This window comes from Mustela erminea, chromosome 4 (genome assembly GCF_009829155.1).
Source record: "Mustela erminea isolate mMusErm1 chromosome 4, mMusErm1.Pri, whole genome shotgun sequence".
In the NCBI taxonomy this organism is placed as follows: Eukaryota; Metazoa; Chordata; class Mammalia; order Carnivora; family Mustelidae; genus Mustela; species Mustela erminea.
In genome coordinates this window covers 2,838,214-2,861,139 of record NC_045617.1, presented here as the reverse complement: position 1 = coordinate 2,861,139, position 22,926 = coordinate 2,838,214, and the positions used below count along the sequence as shown (strand labels likewise).

The 22,926-nt window shown below is 54.9% G+C and overlaps 1 protein-coding gene across 5 annotated transcripts; it reads right to left on the bottom strand.

Moving 5' to 3' along the window:
• Positions 1 to 5,642: 5,642 nt before the first annotated feature.
• Positions 5,643 to 14,794, bottom strand: TBXT (T-box transcription factor T). Of its 5 annotated transcripts, none has more exons than XM_032338307.1 (8): positions 14,589 to 14,794; positions 13,904 to 14,168; positions 13,024 to 13,158; positions 12,147 to 12,208; positions 11,972 to 12,033; positions 10,223 to 10,399; positions 8,535 to 8,664; positions 5,643 to 6,552 (listed from the first exon to the last, which is right to left on the bottom strand). In XM_032338307.1, exons 1-8 carry the CDS (start codon positions 14,792 to 14,794, stop codon positions 6,279 to 6,281), a joined length of 1,311 nt encoding a protein of 436 aa, XP_032194198.1. In that variant the 3' UTR covers positions 5,643 to 6,278. The 5 variants fall into 5 exon arrangements, with proteins under 5 accessions (XP_032194198.1, XP_032194199.1, XP_032194200.1 ...); XM_032338308.1 differs by having other exon boundaries at positions 10,223 to 10,396; XM_032338309.1 differs by lacking the exon at positions 10,223 to 10,399.
• Positions 14,795 to 22,926: the final 8,132 nt, after the last annotated feature.

Sequence of the window (22,926 nt, the reverse complement as noted above, 5' to 3'; positions counted from 1 at the left end):
GACCGAGCCACCCAGGTGTCCCGACTTTTCAACCTCGTGTCCTTTCTTATTAGCTGTTGACCCTTGCCTTCAAAGGCAATCACATTTTTACTGGCTCAGATGGGATTCTTTAAACCCTCTGCTCTGTCTTTCCAGACGTAAGCCAAACCATTCCCTCAGAGAGTCGTGTGGGGTTTCTAGATGTCCCATAGAGGTTTTGCTGTTTCCCTCATGTTTTAACATTCTAACATTTACCATCAACTCCTCTCCAACTCGACGGCTGTCCACATGGACACAAGCATAGCACCCCTGCCAACAACCTGAAACCCTCTTCAGACCCATTCGCTCCCATGGCCTCTGGGTCCACACTCCCTGGTGGCCTCTTTCCTTCCTCCGGTACGACGCCTTCCTCTGTTCCCTTGTGCACTGCTGATGCAAGCTCCTGGTGTCTTTTGGGTTGTGTGTCTTCTGTTGAATAAATTTCACAGCACTTTTCAACCGGCCCAGCAAGTGGCCAGTGGGACAATCTGCTTGCTGCCCTGAAGAGTTCGTGTTCTTGATAAAATAGATCCTTTTTTTTTTTTTTTAACACCGTCCTGCTCCTTATCTGTGATCTGGTACTGTCTCTGCAAATCTTGGATGCTCTGAGGAGTGAGAAGGCTGGTCTGAGACTCAGGAACATTCACCTATCTCGCCAGCTCTTCCTCAGTTTCATCTTTTATTCCATGGTGTGCCCTATTGCTGTCTTTGGAGAAGACGCTGGGGTTCAGGATACCTCTTGAGCTCGGGCGAAGGGATGTTTCCCAGCTCCTTTCTCTGGGCACCTCCTTCATACCTTGTCACCACAAGCTCAACTTGAGGAGCCCCTTGAGAACTGTGGAAACTCCCATTTCCTTGTGACGACAGATCAGTGCTGCACGTGCCCAGGTTTACGGCTGGACGAGTCACTGATGCATGACGGGGAGCTCCGGCTGCACAGCCCTCTGGACAGTTGAGGCCGGTGTGAGATAAAGTCCTTACGATTTTAGAGACGTTTTGCAGTAGAAAGGTTTTCTAGAATCCCCCTGATCCATTTGGAAGTCTTAACAAAGGTTGTTTCATACCCTTGATGTGGTCTTCATCCCACAGCTGTGCCGTTCGAGCCGTGCTCCCAATTTGCTTTTGGCCCAAGCTGGACAGACTGGACGTGAGAAATGATTCCCTAGCAAGTTCTGGAACCTGTAAATTCCCTCTATGCTTTGCTTGGAGACGGGCCCGTTCCTTTTTTGGCTCATCTCTTACTGTGTCACCACCTGCTGCCCACAGCCTTCCAATCCTCGGTGCGAGCACCAGCTGCCCAGTTCCGCGCGCTCCCCGGTGACTTCCCTAACTTCCCAGCTACCACAGGTAAACAGTTTTACCAAACGTTTTGTGCTGGTGAGCATGGGTCGCTACACCCCCAGATCTAAAGCGTTCCTGGCCTTCCACCAGCCATCCCAAAGCGAACCTCACATGGTTCAGTTTCTGGCTACGGGGGCGTCGCACTTCTAGGTGCCAGTCTCCATATCGATTTGCTTTTGCTGCAGAGCGACCCCCAGAAGATCTCAGTGACGTGACGCGGTGCCCGTGGGCCTGCAGGCAAAGCTCCCTTTGACACCGCAGTTCTGCGGGTCGGCTGCCAGGGCTCTGCTCCTTCCGTGCACCTTCTGGGCCCGGAAGGGAAGAGTCCAGCGACATTCTCGAGGAAGTGGCTGAAGCCTTGTCTCCCCACCAACACATTGTCCCTCTTGCCCACGTTCCACTGGACAAAGTAGGTCACATGGCTAATCTGGGGACGTGAAAAGTGAGAAAGGAGACTCTGCCCGTGGGGGGAGGAGCTGAGCAGTGCCACCCTGAAGGGCGCAGGTACAGGCAAGAGTAAAGAGACCGATAATGCAGCGGTCACGGTCTGCCCTCGTGGGAACAAATGATCCCAGCGTCGGACTCCGCACTCGGTCTCGTGACCTCCGCCACTTCTGGAGGCCACTCTAGCAGATAAAAGGTTTCTGCCCCACCCCCCGGGCCCTACGAACAAGAGACGATCACAGTACATATTCCCATTCCCAGCAGTCGCCGGCCCACAGCAGGTGTCGCTGGCCCTGTCCTCCAGTGGAAGATGTGCCTGCACAGCCCCGCTCCTGTGCCCACAGGAGGCTCCCGAACCATTGCTCCCCTGACTTGCCCTATTCCGGACTATTCTGTGCTCTGTAGCCCAGCCGACCTACAATCCAAACAGACACTCCAGCTTCGTCTCGACCCGCATTTCTGCCCATGGCGAATCTTCTCCTGGGGTTTTCTTCTGACACACGGGCGTCGAGATTTAAAGTGCACTGGCTGTAGGGAGCACCGCTAGATCTTGCTTTCGCTCCACGTCTGACAGCCCATGCCTTTGCTTTGTTTAGACGGCTTGCACGGACTCTAATTCTCGACAAGCCTGAGTTTAAAATCACCAGCTTGCTATTTGTTTTCCAATTGGCCCATCTTTTTCAATTTTTTTCCTTCTTGTTTAGAACTGAATATTTTCTATAATTCCCATCTATCTCCTTTGTTGACTTCCGAGCTGCAATTCTGTTATTTTCAAGTTGATGGCACTTACCTTCCTCTCATCACTGCCGACGCTCCAGGGACAGTGCCCCGCCTCCCGGTAGCGTGGCCACCTTACTCTGCGGTGGCTGCATGTCTCCCTGCCCCAAGGCTCTGCAGTCATATATTTGTTTAACATGTTATAAACCTACACGGCATTGCTATGCTTACATAAAATTTATTTGATAAAATACTAACTCTATGCAGGCTAATGATATCATAGTTTTATACTAATATGTTTGAAAACTTAAAAACAATACATTTTATTTATAATTCCTAATGTGAAATTATTTTTTAAAAGATTTATTTATTTATTTGAGAGAGAGAGAGAGGCAGAGAGAGGGAGACAAGCAGATTCCCCACATGTGGGCCTCAATCCCTGAACCAAAATCAAGAATTGGACATTTAACCGACTGAGCCACCCAGGCACCCTAGAAATTATTTTTTAAATTTTTATTTATTTATTTATTTGACAGAGAGAGGGATAATGAGAGTAGAACACAAGCAGGGGCAGTGGCAGAGGGAGAAGCAGACTTCTCACTGAGCAGGGAGCCCGACGTGGGACCTGATCCCAGGACCTCAAGACCATGACCTGAGCTGAAGGCAGAAGGTTTAACCCACTGAGCCACCCGGGTGCCCTAGCCTCTTCTGTTTTTATATGAGAAAAAATTTAGAATTATAAACGTATTTAGATGAGAAAAATAAGCTTTTCTTCTCAAAACTATAGCTTTGGGAATTGAGGAGAAATGATTTTAATCACAAGCCACTTGCCGGTTTCTGGGTATACTTCCATAATCCAAATGCAGTGTTTTTATTATACAGCTCTATAATTGTCTAGCGTGGGATAATGCATTTTTAAAAATATATATAATATTATGCCAAAAAATAAAAAGAATTGGGGATTTAGATTCCTTTAACTTTGTGTGAGCTTCTAGTTTTCCAGTTGGCTGTAATTTTAACCTGATTTCAGATGTGCCATCTTAATCTTGCACACATATCATGGATTCACTTGCCCTTTTTCCTGGTCAGGAATGTGTTCATGACACATCTCCTTTTAAATACATATTTTGAAAAGTATTTTTCTTTTTAGAAGACATAATCCTTATCTATTACCACCACCTTTCCTAAAAAGAAAAAGAATGAAACAGTCTGACCACAGACATTCAAAGTGGCAGGGAACAATGTCTAAAGGCCACTTTCACCTTGTATAGACCCTCTGGAACCCCAAAGACAAGGAGGTCAGATTGTATAATTCCTTCTTAAAAAATTGGGCTATATATTTATTGTTCTTGAAAACTTTAAAACCTCCCTTAATCCTGGTAGAGAAACACCTCAGAGGCCGTTCCCATTGCGTTCTGAGTCAGGACCGATGGCCAAGGATCTCGACTAGGTGTTCCTTCTATGCAGCCGTACCTTATTCTAAGGGTTCCATAAATAGAGCTGGCAACAATTTGTTTTATTGGATTAGAATCTTACCTACGATGCTATAGCACACGTCACTGTTTCTACCCACTTTCCAAGAGCTTTCTCTCTTTCATTTCTCACAACAGCCTTGATGGGCGAGCATTTTTGTCTCCGTCTTTGCAGATACGGAACTTGAATTCTTGGAGTGGGTAACTCTCACTCAAATCCAGGTCTTCTGCACCAAACTGCAGGCTCTTTGCACTATGTGGCTGCCACTGCCCCGTGGCACAACCAGAAAAACACTGTTTGGTTTATATAAATAGCCCCTGCAGACAGGGCCATATGACTCAGTCTCCCTGTGGCCCCTGGCCATGCCCTCTAGAACCTTCCACCCAGCCTCCTCTTATGCCTTCAGGTTAGTCCTGGAGTCCTGACACTTGCCGGCCTGCAAGCGGATGGCCGCTGGGGTGGACCCTAGGAGGACAAGACCCTGGCAGCAGCCTTCACAGAGCCGGGTGGACTCCCAGCGCTGTGGGAGCCCAAGGGGCTGTCCACGCCCTCAAATCCCAGCCCTTCTCCAGCAGCCTCTGCTGGCACCTCGGCCGGGCAGGAGCCACAGTGCAGACCAGGGCCAGTTTCATCTCCCAGTTCTATCTGGGCAGCAGTTTACTGAAAAAATATTCTTCTAATGCGTCTGTCGATAAATCGTCTGATTTAGGACGCATCTGCACGCAAGTGGCATTAAATCTAGTAGTTGTGACATCGAGGAAAACTTTAAAGGGCAAAATGGCTGAGGAGAACCATGTCCCACGTGGACGGCAGGCAACAGTACTCTAAATTCTCAGCCCTCCGCACTGAGTTCTGGGTTCACACCCAGTAAGCCAAGTGGATCAGTGTGTGTCCCAGAAGGGCAGGTAGACCTGAGCGCTGGACTGTGACCCTGGCAATGATAGGGCATGAGTTCAGTACGGTAACTCATAAGTGAGCAATGCTGACCTTTAAACACTTCCCCCACTTCTTCAGGAGGGTTCAAAGCCCCTTAGCCTTATTCCTCTTAACCTCCAACGTCCATGATACCGCGTGCATCCATAATGCTGCCCTACTGGCCGAGCTCCAGTGGCCGGGCCACCCACGCTCTCAGCAATCAGAGCTTCTGAATGTATTAAGCCCCGAAGAGTAGCATCAAATGAAGGATTCAGCCACTAGATGGAGAAATTGCCCCGATCAAGCACAAAGCAACATGCTGGCTCTCCACTGGGAACACAAGCAGGGAAGATACTTAGAAATGCCATATTGTCCAAACATACAAGCTGTAAGTTTTTGTCAATTCATTGGATCTGCTTTTCTTTGAATTGCTTGAATCGGACACACATCTCACGCTCGTCTTTACTGTTCTATGCTGTCGCTATCCGCGATTCAGTGCTGGCTACCTAATCTCTTGAAAATCACTTGTCATCTTTTGCATGTTTGTGGTAATTAGCATTGAGTAAATACATGTGGATTCCGCTCGCTGCTCACTGGAGAAAGTATCAGGGTTCACAACAGATTTAAAAATGCCCGTTTGGGACAAGGTCCTCACACCAGCCGTCACCAAATCCCGCCCCCAAAAGAGAAGTCTAGATAATAACTAAACCAGCCAAATTCAGATATTGCCTTTATTTTGCAGAAAATGTTTTCTGCTGATTGTCTTTGGCTACTTAGAAGAAAAATATAAACAATCATAGGTTTAACAATACGAGAGGTTAACTACCTATGCTGGGAACAAACCTTCTAGCGGGCAGAGCAGGCAAAGCTGCGTTTCAACTACAATCTGCGGTCCTCAGCTGTGGTGACAGGATTCTGTCCGTCGCAGCGCAGCTCGCGCCGTGGCCCCGGCCACAAAGGGCCTGGAAACTACCGCCAAGCAAAGGCAGGGAATTAAGTGTGCTTTTTACCTTGCCCAAGTAGGACCGCTGGAGTTTATAGACTCCGATGGGCCAAGTCGCCCATGTGCCCTAGAGAGGCAGACAGTTTCTGGACCCCAGAATATCATTTTTACTGTGAATCGCGGTAAGTCCGGCCAGCGGCGAGGCTTCCGGACCGAATGCACCTGCGCACCCCAGCGGCCGCGGACCGCGGGCACCGCGCTCCCGAGAACAGCAGGACGCGGCCCCTCCTCTTGCTTTAAAGGGAGGTGGTGGGGACTATTTCCTCCCCTGGACCCGCGAGCTGCCACGCTGGACCCCGAACGGCAACCAGGTCCGCAGCGGAGGCCGCACCCGAAGTCCGGCGTCTGTCCCAGCGCAGGCCTCGCTTCACATAGAAGGTGGCGACACCGGCGTCCACGAGGCTAGGAGACGGGCCTGCGCCGCCGCGTCGTACTGGCTGTCGGGAATGTCTGTGGCCGTGGGGGCCCCTTCGTACAGCGGGGATCCGGACGAGGAGGAGGCCTGCCCCGGGTGGGTGAGAGGCGCGGCGTGCGCGGGCGAGCCCCGGAAGAACTGCGCGCCGAGCCCGTTGGCCATCGCCGCCGTCGGGGCGCCGGGCGTGATGGCGCCGTTGCTCACGGACCACAGGCTGGGGTACTGGCTGAAGGAGAAACGGAGACGCTCAGGCCACCGGAGACGCGGAGAGAGGCTCCAGACGGCGCACGGGGACCCCGACCCCGAGACCCCCTCCCCCGATTGGCGCCCTGGACGGGGCCGTCCCCGCAGGCCGTTCGCTCTGTTGGGTGTGCAGAGCCACTGTCCCCTCCCGCGGCCAGAAACCGAAGTAGCGGACGGACCGCCCGCAGAGCTTGCCGAGCGCCCGCGCTCAGGCCGTCGACTGGGGCTCGGGATCAGACACCCTGAGAGGTCCCAGGGGGACATGCCCAGGCTGTGTTCATTGGCCCCGCTGCGCTGCTGGGCTCTTGCCGTGGACACAGCACCCTCCCGGACAGTAGGGTACGAAAAGTGCCCGACGCCAGCACCGTCCCCCGCGCCACCCGGTGCAGCAGCAGGTCCGCGGGACACCGCGCAGGGCGAGCAGCCCGGAGCCAGACCCCGGCGCAGATCCCAGCGCGGCCCTTCACGGGCTGTGTCGGGCCCCCTGGGCTGCGGCCACTTTCCAGCCTGTTTCCCGACCCGCGGAGGAAGCCGCTGGACACACAGATTTAAACCGCATCCGACTGCGCTAACGTTGCTTTGAGAAAATGTCTTTCTACAGACGAACATCTGAGTTGAGCTGTGCTGTTTACCAAGCCCCGGCCGTATTTCAGGTGTATCTGACCTCGAAAACAAACCTGAGCTGAACAAAGTAGTTTACTGTCCCCTACACGGAAAGAAGAAACAGCGCTGAGATGCCCCATCAGAATGCGACGTCAGTGGGACTGCGGGGCCCCCAGGGCCAGCGGTTTGCGACCTGCAGGTTAGTCGGTTTAATGGTCTGCAGGTTCTGGGCCACCACTGGCCCTTGAACAGCTGGCTGCTTTGTGCACTGTTCGCTTAATATTTTAAGAGCAGACAATTAGGGGCACCTGGGTGGCTCAGTGGGTTAAAGCCTCTGCCTTCAGCTCAAGTCATGATCCCAGGGTCCTGGGATCGAGCCCACATCGGGTTCCCTGCTCAGCCAGGAGCCTGCTTCCTCCTCTCTCTCTGCCTGCCTCCCTGCCTGCTTGTGATGTCTCCCTCTCTATCTCTGTCAAATAAATAAATAAACAAATCTTTTAACAACAACAAAAAAAGTAGACACTTAGATTCTCATTATAAAGGAATTTTTTCCTAGCCAAAAGAATTAAGATTTGGGGCATATTTTGGTATTCTATATACAATAAATCACACTGCTTTCGTAGTCAAGATAACCTGTCTACAGACTCACTCTGCTGTGAGCCAACAACCTGTTAAATCGTTTAATGTCTCTGAGCCTGTTTCTTCAGAAAACAAAAGTTGACTTTCAACTTTGACTTATTTTTTAATAACCCTATGAAAAACAGCAATACATTTACCAATCAGCTTGATTTTTAAGGAGATCTCCCTGTACATTATTTTCAAGCTAATAATAAAATATTCATGGTTCTTTACTAGTTATCGGCATATATGTTCAGGACTCCCAAGGCTGGGCCACAGAAAAGCCAACACTTTTTTTTCCCCTTAATTTAATAGCTCTTGTCAAAACTGATTCTAGAAACATTTCTTCAAGTTTTACCTGCTGACCCCAACAACTCTGTAAAGACAAGCTGAGGACGGGTGATACAGCATATTTTTTTCTTGTAGAAATGAGGCTCAGAGAGTTTAGGAGACTTGTCCCCTTTTGGAACTAGGAAGTATCAGAGCCGGGATGGGGGTCCTGGTTTCCCTCTGTCACAGCCCAGCTGCACGCCTGCCACCCCGAGGGCCACCAGTTCTCCCGGAAGCCAGACTGGAACACTAACACACCGCCATGTAACCTGGGATCCCAGGTTAGTGACAGAACTGCCAATGACAGCCCGGCTGCCCACAGTGAGCAGCAGAATAGAAATCCATGGGTGGGAACGGCGTGATGTCACCCTCACGACCCCGGGACAGCGCACCTCACGTCCAGACATGCGTTACCTGGAGCTGGTAGGCGGGCCAGTGCCGTGGCTCATGGGGAGCATGCCGGTGTGGGCGGGGGTCCCAAGGCTGGGCCAGCTCTCGTGGGATTGGAGCATGGACAAACACGCCGATGGATTGTCAGAATAGGCTGCGGGCATAAGAAAGCATCATTAGTGGGGCGGGCGGGCTTCCAAGAGTGTCAGGATGCAGCGAAACACTAGCAACAAGTGGAGCTACCCCGCACCCGAGACAGAAGGGGTGCAGCATGGAACAGAAGGCTGTCCAGCCCACCTGGGGGCTCCATCGGGGAAGCTGCTGCCTTCAGCTCCCGTCAGGATCCTGCTGGGATCGGTTCTGCATCGGGCTCCCTGCTCAGCCGGGAGCCTGCTTCTCCCTCTCCCTCTGCCTGCTGCTCCCCCTGCTTGTGCTCTTGCTCTCTCTCAAATGAGTAAGTAATTTTTTTTTAGAATAAAAAAAAAGAAGACTATCTATTGGCCCATTTAATTGGTCATCAAAGGCAAATAATTATGGTCAAATGTATATATTCGAAAATAAATTCCAGTAAACCCAAGCTTTTTCTTTATCTTCAGATCAACAGATGCCCTGTAGAAAAGGAATCCTACGATCACTTGATCGGGAATTAATTATCTTTAAAAATAAACATAAATATAACTTTAACCTGCCTTTTTCCAAATTTTTATTTCTTAAGAGATGAAAAGATCTTGGGACACCTGGGTGGCCCAGCGGGTTAAAGTCTCTACCTTCGGCTCAGGTCATGATCCCAGAGTCCTGGGATCGAACCCCGCATCGGGCTCTCTGCTCAGCAGGGAGCCTGCTCCCCCCACCCTCTGCCTGCCTCTCTGCCTACTTGTGATCTCTGTCTGTCATATAAATAAATAAAATCATTTAAAAAGAGAGAGAGAGAGAGATGAAAAGATCTTAAAAAGCATTACTCTGGGCAAGACGAAAATATGATCTTCTAGCCTCTGAGTCTGGTCGCTGGTTGAACAAGACCCCATGACTGTTTCTTTACCAAATCAGCTCCTTTCATTTCAAATCAGCTTTAATTGTTTAATTGTTTTATGGTGTTCATTAGCCATGTTCCTCCTTTTAGGGCCAGACAAAATTAAGTCTGGGCATATGTGGCGTTAGAGGAAGCTAGACAAAGGGATCCTAATGGTCCGGCCCTGCGTCCGTCGTCTGTAAGCACACATTGGGCTCCTGGAGCCGCTCATTCGGTGCGCCTGGGCCAGGTTCGAGGTGACGCTGCTGCGGGTCCAGGCACCACACGTGGAGAAACAAACTTAGCGGATCAGTGGGAGAATCACGGGCGGTCGTGCAGGGGTCTGGCCAGTAATCCTTACGCCTGCAGGACCCAACATCGTCACCTGGGAGAGGTTCCTGAGACACCCAAACGTGGGAACCTAGAGACAGACCCACGGTTCTGGGTGGAAAAGCTCCAGCAGTCACTGAGTGCATTCGGAACCACAAGCCCCTGGCTGGACCTCACGGGGGCTGAGCCAGCAGCAACGGCACGGACCTGAAATAAAGGTCCCTCTCGAGCCACTGAAGACCTGGCCTGGGTGTGTGCTCCAGAAGAGGCCCTCCCCCGCCCCCGGATCTCTGGAGTCCGTCCTACAGATGCCTTCCTGCACGGTGGCTTCCATCCACCCCCAAACCCAGGCCGACTCCGACGCAAGACTTACTTGGAGAATTATTCCGGTGTGCGTAAGGGCTGGGGTAGGGGGTTGGCCGGTGGTTCCTTAGGGCGGGGTACCTCTCACAGCCGTGCGTGGAGGGAAGAGAGAGGGGCCCTCCGAACTGAGGGTGGGGGGTGGCAGGTGGGCACAGGCTGCTGGTTCCAGGGATGAGCCACCCCCCTGCTGTGAGAAAAGAATGCTGAGTAACCGGCCTTTGCCTAGCCTGCATCGATTTAAAGGACGGACAGGAGAGCTGAGACTAGGAATCTGGGACTAGAACTCTTCCTGAAGGGTCCCTGACCAAGTGAGGTCTCCTAGTCCAAGTCTTAAGGCATCTGGGCTTCAGCTCCACAGCAGAGGCCACAGGTTGACGGGATTTCCAAACCCACAGAGCACCTGAGAAAAGCTGGGGACCCCAGCCCTGGCCAACGCCTACTGCTGCTTCAACCACTCCTTCTCAAACCTGCCAGAATCTTCCCAGGCCCCTCAGCTTCCAGGCCTTAACTGCTGAGCATGAAAAAACCCAGAAACATGAAATTCAGAGCCAGATGAGCTCGAGACACACGGGGCGAGTCCGGCCCGTGGCGCCCCCAGCCTCCATTCGGCTGCTCCGACCACCTCCCCAGGGCGGGGAGCTGTGTCCTGGCTGGACGTGTGCTGTTTTCTGCCCACTTTCCTTCTGCTTTAGGCTCACCTTCTCCCCGCCGTGCACGTCCGCCAGAAAATCATCCCACGCCGCCCTGCCCACCTCTCACACTCCAATCTCTTCTCTAGTCACTGCTTTTAAGTTTATTGTTGCTCTTGCTTTAAATTCAGAAAAGTAACCCCCAAGAGGTTAAGTACTCTGGCTGTAATTTCCGACAAACAACCTTCAGACAACACTGAAATGAGGGAAAGGTCCGGATCTGCCCACAAAGCCTGCCCCCTTCACGTGCCCGAATGATGGCACCCCGAGCCCCTTCAGGGGAGCTGTTGGTTAAATTAGCGCAACAGACGATTAATGGACAGAGAACAGAAAACGAGTGTCGGCGGAAGGTGCCACGCTGGTCCCCACAGCCTCCACAGGTGGCGGTGAGCCCTGACTCTCCCGATCATGTCCGCTGTCCAGGCTCCGAGCCCCTTCCCTGCACGGAGAGGGCGGCCACACGGGACTGTGTCTCCTACAAACGCTGCCCCACAGACCTGCGCCACTTTGTTCCGGCTCGTGGAACTCGGAAAGGAAGCTGGACCTACAGCACTTTCCCCATCCTGCACGCCACTGTTCCCACCAGCAAAACCCGCCGGAGCTGCTGGGCCACTCCTGGAACCGAAATGGGCTTCGGGAGAAACCCGACCTGCTCATAAGCATCATCCCAAAGGCGGCCCTCCAGTCCGCCGCCAGTAACCCAGACAGAAGCCATCTCCAAGTGCGGACGGCGAGGGCTTCTCCGCTTGCCCGACAGAGCAGAGTCCAACCCCCACCAAGACCTCCACACTCCGACCCAGCCATAGTGGGGTCTGCCTGGAAGCGAACAAGAGCCGGGGGGGACTGTCCCTGCCTTCTCCGTCCGCCCCACGTGCCAGAAGCGCATTCACAACCCTCAGGGAGAGCAGAGGCGAGTGGAGACCGGCCCTAACACAGCTCCGACATCACGGGCCACGGAGGGCCACCTGGCCCCCGCCAGAAACGTGCTCTCGCTTGCATCCCCAGGGCTAGCTCTCAGCAGCCTAGTCCTGGAAGCAAGGGACGTGCGGACAGAGTGCAACAAACCGTACATTGGGAGTACGCGGACTGCTGGCTGTCTCCAGGTTCCTCCATCATATCTTTGTGATCACTTCTGTCAAAAAAGTGTAGAGTCGTCAAAAAGGAGAGCATTCAGAAAATCAAATTTGCAGCAATATTTCTTCTTACTCTGTATTTCTTTGCCCAAAGGATATAGAATTCTCTCACCTTTCCTTTGCATCAAGGAAAGCTTTTGCAAATGGATTGTATTTAATTTTAAGAGCCGTGATCTGAAAAACAAGAAACCACATCGACTGGTACACTGTCCATCAGGCAGACGATTTAATTTGGTCCCTAGAAATAGGGAAACATCAGTAACCCCCCCGCCCCTGCCCCCTTTAAATATTCAAACATAATCAGACTTCCTTCCAGATCTATTTTTCTATTTGGGTCTGAAGTGGCTCAGTAATTGTCATATTTCGCAAAGAACAGTACATTTATGGAAGTTCCTCAATGCTGCTTTTCTGAGCGGAATTCACAGTGAGTTCAACCTACTGCTGACGACATTCTCTGTGCATAAATCAAACAAACATAGCTCAAAGCATCACCAGAATCGGCTTAGGAAGTAGCTCAACTCTGACAACTTAACCAGCGAGTCACAAAATGTCTGTCCTTTGGGGTCAGACTTAGAGATGTACAGGCATGAACTGGGATTTTGTGTGCAGCTGCCCCTTCCGTTTGTAGGACCCTCCATACTGCCCGGGTTTGCAGGGTTGCCCCGTACCCTACCCTTCCAGGAAGGTCTCCAAAGATTTCCTCTCTCCGTCAACTTGTTCTTAAGATTTTCTCACAGTATTAACCTAAATATTTGGTTCTTTTTACTCGGAGCATTTAATAGATGGTTCTCGTTTTATAGACAGGTTTACAGAGGATTAAAGGAGAAACAGGTGGACAAGCACTTCTAGAACTTCTTCCCTCCGCCCCAGTCTGATGGAGATAGCAGATTACTTGAAAAGGCGAAACTTTTCGGTCTAAAGTCCGCCAACACACGGGCTGTCCGCATTCTTCACGACCTCCCAGGGCCCACACCACCCCGCCCGCACACCTCCTCGTTCTGGTAAGCGGTCACGGCGATGAACTGGGTCTCAGGGAAGCAGTGGCTGGTGATCATCCGCTGGGCGCCCCCTACCCTCACTATGTGGATCCGGGGCTCGTACTTGTGTAAGGAGTTCAACATGATCTGCGGAAAGCCCACAGACAAGACCGTCAGATCACAGGACATCCATCTGCCCTGCTGCTGAGGACAGAAGCATGTCCAAGGAGCAGCAGACGCTGTCGCTCACAAGGAAGTGTCTTTGCTGCGGAGGCTGGTGGGTTTCCCTCCAGGTGCTGCTTCCCACGACTGGTTTAGGAAAAGGAGCGTGAGGTGCTCCACACCGGGAAAGGCAATGAATGCCCGTCTGAGATCCCTTGACCTGCTGCATTAACGTTCTGAAGCTCCCAGCAAGGCTAGAGACGCTTTAAAAGCCAGAGCTGGTTTGTGCTTTGCTTGAACATGGGGTCTCCCAGTAAAAACGCCCCAGTAAAGCCACCCTTAGAAGAGGACAAATCTACAAGTCTGTTCAGACCACACAGCAAACACCGTGGTGCAGGTTGAGCCTGAAAGTGCCCCTTGAACACCAAGGCTGCTCTTTTGTCTGCCCCTAGGGAAGCTGAAGGCTTCAATGCGCAAGTTCCAAAACCTGAGACCCCCTGAGTCTCCAAAGGTGAAGCTCAGCACGGACCCCTGCCCCACCTCTGCGCCCTGGTGCTGCCCTCATCAGGTTACTATAAACAACACTGATGGCTTAACAGAGGAAGGCTGTGATGTTTCTCCCGGACAGATGTCACCTCCCGCTCAAGCAGGTCCCCTCCACCACGAGGAAGTCCCTCTCCCCCCCTGCCGCTGCCATCCCCGCCACCACCACCCCCTCCATTACACCCACCTGACCCCCTCCGTTGAGTTTGTTGGTGAGCTTGACTTTGCTGAAGGAGACGGGCGCCTTCATCCAGTGGGCCCCGAAGTTGGGCGAGTCGGGGTGGATATAGACGCAGCTGGGCGCCTGGGGCTCGGGCTTGCCCCCGGGGACCCACTCTCCGTTCACGTACTTCCAGCGGTGGTTGTCAGCAGCCACGAAGTCCAGCAAGAAGGAGTACATGGCATTGGGGTCCAGGCCAGACACATTCACCTTCAGCACCGGGAACATCCTCCTGCAAAGGAAGGGGGGCAGCTCTCCACCGGGATCTGAGGCTTTAGACCTTTAGATGTGAGGCAGGAAGCTTGGGACAGAGGCATCTGTCATTTGGGGGCAAAGAACAGCTCCCCAGCCCCCCTTCCCAGAGTCCCCCTAAGTCCCCAGCATCCTCCACACTATCCCATGGCCCTGGGAGGCAGGGTCTGAAAGGACCCGGCCGAGGGTTCCCGCGAGCGGGCAGGGCGCGGGTCTGGGAGACTTCTCCCCAACTTCGGCGGAGAAAGCCCCAGAGAGTGACAATTAGGGGACGACGCTGGGCTCTGTCGCAGAGAGAGAGGAGCAAGAAGACCCCCACTAGGAGAAAACCGTCGGGCAGCGGGGAGCTTTGCCCCAGGCCTCCCCAGGCCAGCGCACGCCCATCTCCCGGCGCGCCCACCTGCCGTTCTTGGTCACGATCATCTCGTTGGTGAGCTCCTTGAAGCGCAGCCACAGCTCGCTCTCCTCCAGCCCCACGCGCAGCTCGCGCTCCGTGGGGTCGCCCTTCTCGCTGCCCGCCTGCAGCTCGCTCTCCACGGCGCTCAGCAGGTGGTCCACGCGGTACTGCAGGCTCTTCCCCGCGCTCTCGGCGCCCGGGGAGCTCATCCTCCCGCCCGCCCCTCCCCACCGCCCCCCAAGCCCCGACTCGCTACGCGAGAGCCACCTTCACGCGGGTCAGCGGCCGCTTTCCCGAGACGGCGCCGGGGCTCCCAGCACTGGCCGCGGAGGAGGGCGCGGGCCGAGATCTGGGGGGGAGGGGGCGGGGAGAGGGGCGAGGGGGAAAGTGACTCCACTTGAACTCCCGCGCGGCACGGCCAGGGTAGGTCTCTGGGGCCAGAAACTGCGTCCCCTCCCATAAATAGAGCAGCGGCGGCGGCGGAGGGGGCCGGCGGATTGGGCCGCGCGCCCTTTGAAGTGCGGGGACAGCTGCCCATTGGCCGCGCGCGGCCATTTCAGACCGGCCGGCGGGCTGGGGCGCCCGGGGGCCGACAATGGGCTCCCGCGCCTGTTTCATGCAAATCCCGGGCCGGGCCCCGCGCGCCCCGGCCCAGCCCCGACACCTCCGCCCTCCCCCAAATGTTTGCACCTCCATCAAAGCGGCGGGGCGGGCCGCGGGCGCGGGGGGTGGTGGAGGAGCCGGGCGCCCGAGCTCGCCCCGGCCCGCACGTCCCCGAGGGGCAGCCTGGCCGCCGGCGACGCGCCCCAGCTCTCGCACGGGTGCCAGCCTGGACCGCACCGCGGGCTCACCTGCGCCGGGCCGGAGGCCCTCCGCGCCCCGCCGGCGCACGGCGAGCCCAGCCTAGCGGAGGGCGCGCCCTGTCGGCTTCGTCCGGATCCCGCGGGTCTCGTTCCTTTGAAGGCTCAGCGCTCCACCGCGGAGTCCGGTCCCGACACGTCCCTCGCCCCGCGGCGCTGCAGGTGGCTGCGCTAACACCGTGCTGCCCACCCCGGCGCCCCCCATCCCCGGTTCTCGCGCCTTCGCCGGTGTGGAAGGGGGAGCCCCGCGCCCGGAGTCTCTGCCCGAGGCTGAGCTCCGGGCCCGCACTGGGAAATTCTCAAAATTCAACCCAAAGAGCCCTTTTAGGAAGTTTTCCCGCTTCCCGTGTGAAAACAGGACGTTGATGGCGAGGTTTGCGTGGCTTCTGTGGGCTGATCTCGGTTTCTGTGGAAGGTGGGAGTGAGAAGGGGCTGGCCAGGGTGCTCTCGGGAGAGCAGGGTTTGGGGTGCGCCTCCCTGCCAGGCCCCGCCGGCTGCCGCGTCCCCCGGTGTGGGGAGCGGGTGGTTTATTACCTTTCGGTGAGAACCTCCGCGGGGAGAGCGAAGGAAAGGTGACAATGAGCAGGAAATAGTTCAATAAGGTCTCTTTAAACAATAAAATTTCTCCCAAAACTGGAGCCCAGGATGAGAAGAGGAAGCAGAAGCTCCGAGCGCTGGCCGTGAGCCTCGGAAGCCCTTGGCCACCACTCTAGCCTGAACGTGTGGTTCCAGACTGTTTCCAGGTCTTCGGGCGCACCCCACCCCCGCACCCTATGGGAACAGCCAGTGCAGGGGGGGAAGCGCCCCATTAAGAACAGCCCTGCGCCCTAGCTAGGGGGTCTCCGGAAGGACTTGGAATGTGTGCCGGGGCTACCCCTTTGCTGCCTGCGCCTGGCGCGCAGGGCCGCGGGAGGGATCCCGGCCGGGGGCGGACGACCCCGGCCTCTGCTTCCGGGAGCCAGCGCAGGGATTACGGGCCTGCTGCCCCCGCCCCCCACCAGCTGGAGTGAGGCTGCTTCCAGGGCTGATTTTGCGCCCCTTTCCAAATGAGCACTGGAGAGTCTGGAAGCCCAGCGCGCCTCGATACTATCGACATTTCTCAGTTTCTTTTGTTGTCTCAGATGCTTGCGATACCCAAGGGGATGACCGGAGTGGGGGAGTTTTTCTTCTGGAAAGAGGCACCAAAAGGACCTCATTTGCCCCTGACACGCGGACCCTCCTGAGTCGCCCTCCATCCGGCTCTTCTGGCCACGGGCATTTGGGGGACTTGTGAGTGCGTCTTTCCTAAGGGAATAAAAGTGTCTCAAAGGTCATTTCTCTGGCCTGAGACCGCCTGAGCTCCCGCCCTTGGAGGAAAGGTGAAAGGCTGGGTGTGGGGGGCGGGGTCGCCAGTGGAGATGGTGGGGCTCCAACACCCTGGTGGGAAGGGAGGCGCCCCGTGCTCCCTGCCCTCAGGCTCCCACTCTCTCTCCCTGACCGCCCTGGGGTTGTGTCCCCAAAGTCCAAAAGAGCTCACCAATGCCAGACAGTTTTCGGATCCATCCAGAACGCTGGCTCTGACCTCAGCGGGCCCCCTAACAGCAGTGAGCACCACCAAATAAGAACAAAAGCCCAGGGAAAGAAAGTTAAATTTCAAACGTTTGCAATGACATTTTTACCCCCCACAAACAAAGTCCGAAGTGTTCAAGGACACCACCCAGAGATGTAGCCCCACTTGCTGGCAGCTAGAGGCTGGAGTTCCTGACTCCGTGTCCCTCTGGGGCTCTCCTGGCCTCCCTACCTATTCTTCCCCCCACCTTTCTCTGCCTCGTTTTCTGAATCTTTGTTCCTTGGTTCTCAGGACAAGCGTCTCCACTCTCCAGGCTTTTCAGTGAACGCTGTGGTGCATGACAGTTTACAGCCAAAAACTTCCTCAGGCCCCGCAGTAAAGGATTCCCAGTTAGTAACAATGTGCCTCCTTGCGGGGGAGGAAGCACTTTTGGCTGTTTCTTTCCCAATGTCTGCCTCTGCTTGGGAAGCCTGGCTATTGGAGTAAAAGGTCCTACGGCTGGGCCTCAGGATGCAAAGGTCACCCCCAAAATAACTTAATGAACACTTTACAAGAAATCTCTCTAACACACACACACACACACACACACACACACACACACCCCTCAGTTCCCAGAGAGGCAGTTTCCCCAGCTTCCACCCTTCCCAAGCAACAAAACCATTTGTCTTTTAGAAGGTATCGATGATGCCCCAACAGGCTCAAGGCCAGTGGGCACCGGGGACAGCGTTGTGGGGCCCTTCTTCTCTGGGAGAAGAACTTCATTTATTTTCTGGCTATATACTTTGTGCTCAGTGTGGAATATAATATGTATTATGCATATGCATACAAGTAATGTGTGTGTGAACATAGAAACCTCAAGCAGTAATCACAGCCCGCATTTTGGTGGGTTTTCTTCACCTTTGTTCATTCCATCCTTCTCTGGGGCTCAGTCTCCCTCACTGGTGAAGCAGAGTTTTGCCAAAAGCATTGGCAAGTCCTAAAATGTAAGAAGGGTGCTTCCCAGCAAACCCTTTCTGTCCCCAGTTGGTCTGTCTCCCCCATTGAAAGAAAGCCAGTTTGTTTTAGTATGGCTTTTAAAGCTGATTTTGTAATTCTGTGGACTCCTCACCGTTAAAAATGTTTTTGAGGACGTTGGGTTGTTTGGGGGCACCTCTGGCTTGTAGAAAAGACACAGGTATGTTTTTCCTGAGTGCATGTGGCTGTGCCCGTGGCTGAGGCCACTGTCCTGCGGCCACAGGCAGCCAGCCCTCCGGGCCTGAGCTCCGGCTTGCTCTCCGGGCTGCGGGCACGGATGGCTGTCCACTGAAACGCACTCAGGAACCAAATCCGTCCTCACTAGACAGTCTGTGTGCTTTGTGGTGCAAGACAGCATACGGTTTCCTGACAGAGTTCACACATTAAAGACAAACACAGGCGCGGGGCGAGGGGCTCAGGCCTGGGACAGTCCCGGGGCCCCGTCAGACCCCAGAGCTGTCGCTCCGTCCCTTTGGATTCAAGGCCGCAGAGGAGAGCTCGGGGGCAGCGGGGCTGCGGCCCCTCCCAGGCCGGGGACCTCGAGCATCTTCCGTGTGGGCACTTAATGTTGTCCATCCTGTCTCCGTGCCTTGATTCCCCTTGAGTGCAGGGGAAGCCCTTCCGCGGTCTGTCCGGCTGTGGCCCGGATCGCGGAGACCGTCCCAGTCGCCCAGTCATCCTCGGGGGCTCCTGGCACCCAGCTGTGGCCCCGGGCCTGCTCCTGTGGCTGCAGCGCCTAGGTCTTTCTGCGCTCATGAAGTGGCTTGTGACGGGTCCACTGGCCTCTGTCCTTTTGATTCTAGTGCCTCTGATGGGGAGCGCACTCCTGCGGCAGCCCCCGTCCCATCCGGGCCCCGGTCATGGCCGCACTGGCCTCTGGGTCACTCTTGCTCCCCGAGGCTCTGTTCCTGTTTCCCACAGGCCACGGCTCTCCGGGCCTCCCTGAGAAGGCCCCGCGATCTGCGGGGCTTGTCATGTGCTTCCTGTAGTTCACTCTCCTGGGGCTGCTTTCCCTCCGATCATTACAGACAATCCCATCGTCCTCATCCCGCCACGCTTTGTGTCACGTGGTTTTCTCCCCTGCTCACTGCCCCCAAACAGGGCAGCTGGCGGCTGTTCTCCGTGGACCGGGGGTCGTGGACGTCCCCTCACAGCGGCACTGCGTAGACAGCCGAGCCGCAGGCTCTGACTCAGTCGCTGTGAAACCAGCCCTTGGCCCGTGGAGGGGCTCGGCAGGTCCTCACCCAGGGACAGGCTTGGCAAAATTGAAATGCGGCCTGGAGCGTGTCTCTAAGGAGAAGCAGGAGCCGCGGATCCCGAACCAACCTGCCCACGGTCGGGAACGCTCTCCCACACAGGGACGCAGTGTTCATCCTTCCCACTTAGGAACACATCCGAGCCGCGGAACCAGACGCACTCACAGATTCAGTCCGTCGTTTCGAAGACGTGAAAGGCGGGATTCCCTGTGGACATTGTGCATAAGACGAGGCCCAAGGATGAACAGGAATGAACTCTTCCAAAGGCAGCAGTGAGTGTGCGGGGATAGAGGCCTCCCTCGGGGCTTAAAATTACTCAAGAAATCCTCGTGGGAGACTCTGCGTAACCATCTAAGTCATGATCACACACGCAGCACGGCGGCGTCGTGATCACACACACAGCACGGCGGCACACACGCAGCACGGCAGCGGCGTGATCACACACGCAGCACGGCGGCGTCGTGATCACACTCACAGCACGGCGGCACACACGCAGCACGGCAGCGGCGTGATCACACACGCAGCACGGCGGCGGCGTGATCACACTCACAGCACGGGACCTTCTTCCTCCTCTCTTTATACCTTCTCTATACCTGCATCTAGGTTTTGGAAAGTCCCGTGTTAGTGCCAAATGAAGTACGAAGTGTCCAATCTCTTCTCTCGCAGAAAGGACGCTGGGAATGATGCGGGGTGAAGCGCCCAGCCCTGACCAGCTCTGGTTCCCACCGTCGCTCCTCAGCAGGAGGGGGGACATTAGGTCCAGAATCCTGATGGGTGGTGATCGTTGCTCCAACAAGGGCTGGTGCAGCTCAGAGCTCACAGACTGGACGTCCGTGTGAGGGAGCAGCAGCAGCCTCGGGGGTGCGGACCTGGGGGCAGGCCGCATGTGGGACTGAAGGACACACAGAGGCACGGAGACCTGAGGAAGGCAGAGAGCATCCGGAATGTTCTGTGCTGATTCTGGGGCCACAGTGAGGACAGCAGCTAAGAGAGAGTGGCCTTTTCATGACAGCAGGGATTCGAAGACACACTCCCTGACCTAGGAAGGCCAACCCGGCCGGACGTTTGTTGAGACAGATGTGCTATGGGTGTGATACGGGAAGAGAAAGGGGGCAGCGGGCAGGGAGGTATGGGGGTGAGGCCCCAAGCAGACTGCTTGAAGGGAGTGGGCTCTCAGCATCTTCAAGAATAGCTGGGAAGATCTTGAGAAGGTCTGCAGAGTGGACTGGCAGCGAGCAGGGCACTTCCGGGGGGTCCTAGAGAAATTCCCATAAAAACACAGATGAAGACAAAAGATGTACAAAGAAGACTGAGACAACAATCAAATTGTACGAATGGCTTGGGGGTAGCTAATCCCGGAGCAGGAGAGAGAAGACAAAGGCAGAGCCAGGCAGGCCCACTCCGGAGGACAGAGGACAGAGGGGCCGGAGGGGAGCTAGCCCCGCTCCCGGGTCTGGTGAAGGATGGGCAGGGAGGAGCCAAGGTGGGAGCTCCGTCCAGGTTGGGTCCAGACTGATAGTAAAAACGGGGCCACAGGAGGGCTCAGCAGGGCTGTGAGGAGAGGTTCTGTCAGTGGTCCATTTGGAAATGAGAATCGGCACATTGTACATGCAAGGGAACTCACCCAGCTGGCGGGCTCCTGCCACCCCCCGCCCCTGCTCACCGGCGGGAGCTGGTAGCCTTTGCCGAGGTCTCTTGCACACAAGCCACGGTCCACAGCATCCTCTGGGCACCAGCCCTGCGGGGGGTCAGAGCCCGGCTTGTATGTCCGGGTGGCTAAGGCCTCCCGACAGAGGAAAAACAGTGCAGCAGACGGGTTCCTGACTGCTCTTGTTTTAAACTCACCGTGTTTCCCCTCGACCAGCTTCCGTACACCGCCAGCGGGAATAAAGGCAACTTTCTCCCTTTCGCCCACCCCAGGCACACGGCCAGGCCTAGAGGGGGACCGGTGTGTGTGTGTGTGTCTGTGGAGGGGAACAGGTTGGCTTAAATACTTTGAAAATCTGAAACAAACTTTAATCATAAAGGATGACAATAGGCTAGGAGGTGAAGAGCGAAAGCCTCATCCCTTAAACAACTTGCCACCCAGGCAGACAGGTTGGAAACCAGAGGGAGGTTCACAAGCCAATGCCTTCTCCTCGTCACCGTTCTGCAGAAGCCCGCAGCATCCGTGCTGCTCTCCCCTCCCAAAACTGTCCGTCGTAAAGTTAATGTAGATCTGGGAGGTGAAGGAGCCCCCGGGTCAGGCAGGGAGGGCTCCAGTCGTGCCAGAGGACCACAGTGACTCCAAAACGGAGCGGGAAGACTCATGTTCCTCATCTTTTACTAACTCAGTCAACGCTTGTCCACTTGCCGCCGACCTTCCAGCCACCGTCCTGACCCCAGAGGAAGGCTGGGCAAGCGCCACTACGAGCTCTTCTTCACGGGGTGTGGGAGGGGTCGGTGAGACTGAAGGAAACTCACACAGACCTCTCTGCCACGGTGTGAGTGCAGGCGAGAGGCCGTCGTGGGTTTCTCGTGTTTGGGACAAAACAAAACTGTGTTAAAATTTAAAAACCCAGTTAAAACTCCAATATGTGGGAATTTTGTTATTTTTTTACAATGGGCAATAATGTGAGTCATCCGTTGGCTAGTTGGCCAGAGAATGGGATTAAAGATCAGGTAAATTATGGCCTTCAAGTGAGAAAATCGTTTGACACCTGTAGCCCGTAGCCCGAGTTTCTGTCACCATTTATAACGCAGATACGCGGGTTCCGAGGAAAGGCCTGGGGAGGCTAACAAGATGCCATTCGGAATCAGTTTCATTTCCAGTTGTGCGCCAAGGTGGCAAAAGGCCTCCGAAGATCAATGGGCTCAGTGCCCAACACAGGGCCACAGTTTGTTCCTTAAGTCTTTGGACAACGAGCACTTCGGTTACCGGACCTACAGGAGACTGAGGTCTACAGGACAGCGAGGAGCAGAGCAGTGTCCGCATGAAGAGCGCTCACACAGACACCGCCCGTTACAAAAAATGCAACAAACATATTTAACCCCTGATCACCTATTTGCCATAATCCTTGGCTTAAAATACTAGATCCACTCTAGCAAATTCTTTACGTGCATTTGGCCTCCTTATCCGTTTACCCGGAGCATCTTGCCCCTATAGTCTGTTTTCAACACAATAGTCAAAATAAACTCATATTCCATGTCCGTCCCTAGCCCCAGACACTTCTGGACGGCAGGGCTCCGTGCTGGCACACTGGGCAATGATCCTCTACAGAGACAGCCTTCAAGCTCATGGCCAAGAAGGCTGTTGCTGAAATCACAGAATGGGAGGCTTTACAGACCAAATGAAGAGACTCAAATGACAAGGTTCAGCAAATCAACCGGAGACACACCACGAGAAGCCGAGGAAAGGAAATCGGGCAGATCGGCTCACGTGGGCAGAAGACCCCCACTATCTGGGCCCAGGTATGTGGCTCTCTTGGCTCTAACACGTTCCCAATGATGGTGTGGAGATGAGCACCAGCCCTGAGGCTGAGCAAACCAGCTCTGAGTAAATCCGACGGTGAACCTTCATGGATTCACGACCCAGCATCAACAAGACACACTTGTGGGGGTTCCTGTTTCATCAGACCCATCACCCCATCTCCTCCACCTACAGCTCACTCTGAAGGGAATTC